The sequence below is a fragment of the Triticum dicoccoides genome, chromosome 3B (assembly GCF_002162155.2).
Source record: "Triticum dicoccoides isolate Atlit2015 ecotype Zavitan chromosome 3B, WEW_v2.0, whole genome shotgun sequence".
NCBI lineage: Eukaryota > Viridiplantae > Streptophyta > Magnoliopsida > Poales > Poaceae > Triticum > Triticum dicoccoides.
In genome coordinates this window covers 176,601,031-176,609,309 of record NC_041385.1, presented here as the reverse complement: position 1 = coordinate 176,609,309, position 8,279 = coordinate 176,601,031, and the positions used below count along the sequence as shown (strand labels likewise).

At 45.0% G+C, this 8,279-nt stretch overlaps 1 protein-coding gene across 1 annotated transcript; it reads right to left on the bottom strand.

Moving 5' to 3' along the window:
- Positions 1-1,785: 1,785 nt before the first annotated feature.
- Positions 1,786-2,721, bottom strand: LOC119281081 (RING-H2 finger protein ATL40-like). Its single transcript, XM_037561716.1, has one exon. The coding sequence runs from the start codon at positions 2,415-2,417 to the stop codon at positions 2,007-2,009; it is 411 nt and encodes a 136-aa protein (XP_037417613.1). The 5' UTR covers positions 2,418-2,721; the 3' UTR covers positions 1,786-2,006.
- Positions 2,722-8,279: the final 5,558 nt, after the last annotated feature.

Genomic DNA, 8,279 nt, shown 5'->3' with positions numbered 1-8,279 from the left:
GTGTGTTGTCATGAGGAGAGGCAAAATGAGCATGGTCGGAATGGATGGAGTCGCCAACAAGGAAGACTATGTCCAATATGGCAACCCGATGAGGGAAGATGACGATGATGATGAAGCATACGTGAAAAGAAGAATCAAGACTACATTACCTAAGAAAGATCGTACTCCATGGTGCCGGAAACATCACAACGAGGGGGTCAATTATTCGACAACGAACAAGAAAGGGAAGAAGCTCAATGTGAAACGTCGTCGACGCAGCTGAGAAACCATCATTTATATATATATATATATATATATATATATATATATATATATATATATATATATATGTATGTATGTATGTATCTATTTTGTGTACGCACTTAAGTAACCGTTATCGATCAAATAATGTATACATCGTATCCCCTTCAATTTCTTACCATTGTTGCCCAGTTACCTAACTTTGGAGAGATAGTTGCCTAGAATATTGTGAAGTGGTTTATCATTATTTTTCTAAGTTGCCTACAAATACTTTGAAGTTGCCTCGATTCACCACCAAGTTTTCTACCATAACTAGCAATAGCAGACAAAACAGTATCAACGGTAGATGACATTGTAATATTATAGGAAATTTAGAAACAGCAACTTACGAGCATGAACAATAGAAAACTTAGAAGTACCGGTGAGGAAGCTAGGAGAATGTCATACAAAATTAACTAGGACACAAAATGTAGAGAAGTTGCCTATTTTTAGCACTAAAGTTGCCTCTAGTAGAAAGAAAGTTGCTTATGAAGGTGATGTGATGTTATCTACATCTGTTTTGAAGTTGTTCTCTATTACTATTTCGTTTCTTATTGTTGGTAATTAGTTACTTGTAATGGACTGAAGTTGCTTCTGTTTAGCACTAAAGTTGCCTCATCTGGCACTAAAGTTGTTTTTTTAGAAACATCACTACATATCCATGTGGGGTTTAGTTTTGAAGAGCTCATCGCGACCTGGGCAGGCAATACTCACGCGCTCAGTAGTGTTATCAGGCAGACTCCCCCCAGAAAAGGAAAGCACAGAGATCTTGTACCATCCATCCCCACATAGTTTCGAAATTCGAAATCATGATAGATGACTTAGATCACATAAAAACCTTTTAACATCGTAGGCAACTTAGGTCTCTTATGGACAACTTCCAAAGTATTGTAGGACATTGAGGATTACACGTAGCCAACTTCGTAGCGACGTAGGCAACTTGGTTTCTCAAACCTTGTTGGAGAAGTTTCCACTCTATGGTAAGCAATTTTCACAGTATGATAGGCAACTAAACAATCAACAACTTAGTTTCTGAACCATGATAACCACCTATTACACTAGTGCACACAACTAATTAGAAGGCTACTAGGCGAATTCACTAAAACACACGATGCAATTCCTGTAGCATCAAAGTTGCTGATATTTAGCACTAAAGTCGCGTCATATAGCATCAAAGTTGCTTTTGAAAAAGTTTAGCAAAACATATTTATATGGGATCTAGTTTTGAAAAGCTCGTCGCGAGGACCCAACGGTGAAAACGGTTCTTCGTTTTGACACCCGCTTCAAAAGTTGTATCTTTTTTAAAAAAAAATGTAACGAAATAAATAGGTGACGTTAGCACATGCATGTGCATTGACGGTGGCTATCCACATGCATGCTGGCACAATGCTCACACACTGGCATCAACTGTCGTATTAAATAGTCAAAGCATCAGCACATGCATGCATCGGACGACTCACGCGCGTTCGCTCGCGATGTTCATATGGCGCAGCTGCACGATTGAGTATTTAGGAAAAAAATGTTTGTATAGCTGTGATGAAACAACGCAGCAATTCTAGCCGTGGAATTTCTCCCCATGTTCAGTGGAACGAACTCGTCAACTTTGTGGCCACTCTTTCTCAAAGAAAAGAAAAGAAAAAACACAGAGCTCAAATTGCAAACGAGCAGCCGCTCCACTGTGTCGCGTCGCGTCCCCGTTGGCCGTGGCCGCCGCGTCGGTCTCAACGTCACCTGAACGTCGCTCGGCAAACGGGGCACGTCGGCCGCAGGCGCAGCCAGGCGTCGACGCACCGCGCATGGAATGCGTGCCGGCAGACAGGGAGCGCCCGTACCGTCTCCCCTTCCTCGACAGCGCCCAGGCACACCGGACAGTCCATCGTGCCGACGGCAGCAGCGTCGCCCGGCCGCCCGGCCACGAAGCATGGCAGCCGGGAGATGGTGGCGCCGTCGAGGCCCGAGGCGTAGCAGTAGCTCGCGACGACCGCGTCACTGGCGACCACCTCGCTCAGGCCGCTCAGGCTAGCGACCAGGTGGTTCGCGTAGGGCACCACGGCGTACCGGAGGAGGAAGGCCGCGAGGGAGACGGCGGCGAGCTCGACTCCCCAGCCGCTGTACACTCTGATCAGGAACCCTGCCATGCCGACGGCGACGTACGCGGTGGCCGGCACGACGATCCCACCTCGCAGCCTTGAGCCACGCCACGCACGCACTGGCGCTCTGCCAACGGGTGCATGCACGAAGGCGCGCGCTATCCTGTTTGCTGCAAGGTTTGGGAGAGAAAAGGCCTGTGATGAAGAAGCACCGAGCTAACCAACTGCAGACTATTCGCCCTTGGTTATTGCTGCGGGATCACCATCATCGCGCGCGGATTGGTCGCGCGTGCGGCTGCTGCTCCACTTGGCTCGACGAGCGGCGATTCAGAGTCTCCAGACTGTTATGAGCTTCTCGGTGACAAACGGAATGAAGGTGTTGGGCAATGATGCCGTCGGTGGGCGAGGCGGTGCGCGGTGGGGATCTGGACTGGATGAAACGGGCGGGTGCCAGGCCGCTGTCAGGCAACGGTCGAGTTTAATGTACAGACTGGATCGCTGGAATATTACCAAATACGTGCAGGAATAGTGTTTGGCTTTGCCCCTAAAAAGGAAAAGGGAACAGTATATTTGGTGGGAGTCCTTTGTTTTCATCGAAAGTACAAGTGCCGGTACTTCAAGCGGCGTCTGGGACCGTGGAGAATGGGTTTTTCTTTTCTTTTTGAGGCATTTTCCCGTTTCCCGTGTGTTTTTCTCCTTGATTTGATGTATGCGCAATCGAAACAATATCTTTACAGTACACAGATTGCAAAGAGACTGTTCCTGACTCCTGTTCGAATTAGCAGAACCGACGGAGTTAATGCGCCTATGTTTGCAAGCTTCAGCAAGTTGAGCGACAGAGTAATGCACCTGCATTTGCAAACTTCAGCTAGTTGGGCGCTCCTGTACATTGATCACGGCCGACTATTTGTACCTGCTTAGGGCATTCAACGCCCACCCGCAAATTTCGCCCTTCAGCTTCATCCAACAATGTGTGCATGTAACAATGCTGATGCGAGAGGAAGTTGACCATTCACAAACGACACGGGTGCGGAAGGACATCATCCAACCGTAATCGCATACATTTCAAATCGCATTTTTACTAACTGGACGAAATTCATGAGCCGATATTCATCAAATTTCAGATAGAAAATAACACAAATCATTCGTACATAGCATGCAAATTAAGTCTATACTACAATGATGTCTCTAATTCGACTTGATCTCTGATGTCCAACAAGTTTTTCATGAACGGATCATGTCGTTCCACACATATTTCCGCTTCAGCTTCATCCAACAATATGTGCACGTAAATGGACATCCCTTTGTCCTGTGGTACACCACGACGGCGCGTGCAGGCTACATATAATGTGTAGACCAACTTGAGTGAATGATCAATCAAAAAGTTGAGTAAGATGAAGTAAAACTTACGATCTCGTCCAGATCCGCGTGCAATGGTCACCTTGCCTCGAGCTAACTAACCACGTTGCAAAACTTGATGACGCTGATCTGGATACGTGCCAGCGATACCACAACAACCTCACGTTGTGTGGTTGAATGATGTACATGTCGTAGGGCGCAATTTGCATTCTTGCGTGAAACTTTTCATGCACTTGCTCCCAGAAGGGCTCCCCTCTCCTCCTGCCTATGAAATCCGCGGATAAGACGAGCCACACATCACACAACAACTCATCCTCCATGGTCGAGTAGCTCACCATTCTTCGTACTCTAAAAAACGACATAGCATTTGAAAATAAGCTCAATGACATTTGACCGAACACCTACCAAGTGTTGATGAGGACATCAATACCATTGTTACACCCACAGCCCCTACTGCTATACATACTGGACCAATTACTAGAGCTCACGCACGCCAATTAAACTACCAGGTACTTTCGTTTCTTGGTAATGATTCTAATGTTCATGAGAATATGATGCTGCCTAAATTGGATACATTTATTTTTCTTACAAATGAAGGGCCTAGCTTGGAGAAGGATGAACATTGGAGCAAGAACAAGCATGGAGATGATGACATGCGCAAGGGGAACAAGAACAGAGTTTCAAGTGATGATTTCAGGACTATGAAGCCACCGTAATGAGTGGGCTTGGACGAAATATACAAGATGCCACTTCACAAATTTCGTCCAGAGGCTATTATAGGTGCTGCGTCACCTTATTATTGGGTCAGGCCCATGTAATTTCGAAATACATAAGTATAGGCTGTTTTTAGAGTCCGTATGTGTGGGGAAACAAGAGATAGGGTTGGTTTCGGACCCCTTCCCCAAGGGCCACGAAATTCCCCCATCTTCCTCCATATATACAACCCTTAGGGCGTCGTTTAGACTTTGGGTTTTGTTTAGATTAAAGTTCGCCATAGCTGCAACTTCACGTACTTCGTTTGTGTTCAACGACCAGACAAAGACGTCACAGAACCCCACGTTCATCAATAAAGCTTTCCTATTATATTCGCAATATCCAGAGTGCAATCTCAGTTTCTTGCTTGTTTTTCGTTTTCTTGCAGGAAATAGACCCTCGTGGTCAGGTTGATCATGCTCCGGTGTGGTCAATAACCTCTCGGAGTTGGTTTAGCGATCGCTAAGGCGCGACATCCTCGCACGTTCATAGTCGGATCGTCGAAGTCTACTCCACCCAAAACGATAGCCACCATCTCATCGAAAGACGGGACACTTTTGTCTCTATCAAGTGGTATTAGATTTCTAGGTTGCTCGGTGAGATTTTATAATTTTTCATAGTTTAGATCGAGTCCGTTCTTCATACCTACAGTCCACGAAAAAGCCAAAAAATAATAATTTAGGGTTTGTTCCTCATATCCGAACCAATCTGAGTCTTTGCATAATCTTTTTAGGGTTTTGCATTGTTGAATTTGCGGTTGCATCGTCGTGTCTAGTTGTTGGTCTTAGTGTCTAATCCTTTAGAGTGTCGAGTTCTGTTCACAAGTTGTGACGCCACCTCCGCACCATCATCATCACCGCTGCCATACACCACCACGTCGTCACCGCTGCCATATATCACCATCGTCATCATCGCTGCTATATACCACCATCGTCATCACCGCTGCCATATACCACATGTACCATCGCCTGTCCATCACCAATCCGAGTCTACATATACTAGCGCTCCATATCTTACCATCATATACACCAATCCGAGTTCTTTTCATATTAAGTTTGTTTTCGAGATCCATCTATTTTCCGATTCGTGTTTCCTTGCCTGAGTAGGTTTCGAAAAAAACCAGTCTGGAGACCCCCGGGTAGTTTTTAGGCCAAAATTTCAGCGACCAAAAATACTTTTTTCCCTATCCTGTTTTTAGGTCCCAAGGAGCGTTTTGAGACACTTGCCATCATAGTGATTTTTAGTCGCATTTTTTCGTCGTCGGTGCCCTGATTTCAGAAAACAAAATAGTCAAAAAAAATTGTGCCTATCTTGTTACTTTGACTTGGGAAGAGTTTTGGCACACTCGCCATTATAGTGAATTTTCGCAAAAAAAAGAGGAGCACAAAAAAAGAGCGATTTTTTAGTGTGTTTTTCCCTTGTTTCCGTGCCGCGCCGTGATTTTGTTAGTGTTCTAGGCTCGCGTCTCTAGCACGGTCTAGCCTAGAACCAGCACAGTACCATTGTTGAGCGTTTATTCAACTTTGCATCTCTGAATTGATTATTGCTGACCCTTTTTGCTACCATATTATAAGCATTCCCAGCTCCACATACATCTATGTCGTGCGTTTGACTCTCCCTAGTAATCTCTTTATCCAAGCTTTGAGAGTTTTGACTACAACGGTTGCCGATCACCACCTGCTGCTGGGTAAGAACTGGTAAGAATTTGAGATTCGCTTGACGGATTTGTGACACACCACCACCACCACTTCCTAGTAGTCTGTAGGATCATATTCTTGTGTATTTCTATTGCTGCTAACCATGGCAGAATCATAAGCCGATGAGACTGATTGGGAGAACATGACAAACAAACAGCTACATGATAAATTTCAGCAAATGATGAGTGGACAGGTGCAAGATGTGCTAAACAGATTTGAAGAGGCCATGAAGAAGATAGATGACATTGAGAAGACTTTCGAAACAAAGTTTGATAGCAAGTTTAATGAATTGCTCGTGCGTCTTTCACAACCACCACCGGCTGCACCTGTCGCACCTCTACAACAACAACATCAACAATGCCGCCTTCCAAATCAAGTGGGACGAGCACAACGCGTTCCAATTGAGCCTGATCAAAATTGTGGTGCCGCTGCACCTACTATTGATGCTTCTTTGGCTCCTGCTGCTGCTGGTGCCGAGGAGGATGACGATTATGCGGGCGATTACGAGGATGAGGTTGATCAAAATTAGAACTACGTGCAACCACCAACACCAGGTCGTCCACAGGCATATAATCGCAATGGTAGGGCTACACTACCAGCTCAGGTACGAGATCATGACCATCTTCCTAAACTGAAATTGAATATTCCACCATTTGTGGGTAGATATATTCCTGATATATATCTTACTTGGGAGTTAGAAACTGAACAATGTTTTACATGTTTACAATACCCCGAGGAGAGGCGTGTTGCTGCTGCTCTTTATGCTTTCACTAGTTTTGCTTGTGTGTGGTGGTCTGAACATCATAGATTATATCCGAATAATATTCTAACTACTTGGGATGCTTTGAAAACTACTATGCGTACTCGTTGGGTTCCACCATATTATCAACGCGAATTACTTCAAAAATTGCAGCATTTAAGACAAGGAAAAAAATTATGTAGAAGAATATTATCAGGAATTACAAACTGGAATGATTAGATGTGGTATTGTTGAGGATAATGAAGCTATGCTTGCACGGTTTTTGGGTGGATTAAATAAAAAGATTCAGACCATTCTAGAGTATAAGGAGTATAATAATATCACTCGTTTATTCCATCTTTCTTGCAAAGCTAAACGTGATCGAAGTGCAGGATTGACAGACATTGGCGCAAACTAACTTTCTGCAGGTCGACCTTCTTATGGACACCGCGTGCATCCTCTACACCCACACGTCCTACTGCTACACCACTGACTTCAGGCACCAATTCCAACCGAGATACAAGAAAACAGGCACCATCACCACCAGCTACCAGGAGTACACCTTCCGGTTCCGCACAGAGGTCTTCTTCATCCATGGCATCAACAGGGCAAACACATGATATTATTTGTCGTTGTTGCAAGGGTGGAGGTCATTATGCGAGAGAATGCCTGATACGTCCATTTTGCATCATGTTTTCCTACTATTATTTATGTTGTTTTATTGTATAATAATGCTTGATGGAGTAATTCTAATGCCTTTTCTCTCATAATATGCAAGGTATGCACCAAGGGGGAGAATTCTGGCAGCTGGAAATCTGGACCTGAAAAAGCTACGTCAAGCTACCTATTCTGCACAACTCCAAATGAGCTGAAACTCCCTGAGGATTGTTTATGGAATATTTAAGGAATATTGGAGCAAATAAATACCATAGGAGGGCCACCGGGTGGACACAACCCACCTGGGCGCGCCAGGAGGCCCAGGTGCGCCCTGGTGGGTGTTTCCCTCCTCGGCCCACCTCTGGTGCCCATCTTCTGGTATATAAGTCATTTTGGCCTAGAAAAAAAATAAGGGGATGACATTCAGGACGAAGCGCCGCCGCCTCGAGGCGGAACTTGGGCAGGAGCACTTTTGCCCTCCGGCGGAGCGATTCCGCCGGGGGACTTTCCCTCTCGGAGGGGGAAATCATCGTCATTGTCATCACCAAAAACTCTCCCATCTTGGGGCGGGATATCTTCATCAACATCTTCATAGAACCAACTCATCTCAAACCCTAGTTCATCTCTTGTGTTCAATCTTTGTATCAAAACTATAGATTGGTGCTCGTGGGTGACTAGTAGTGTTGATTACATCTTGTAGTTGAT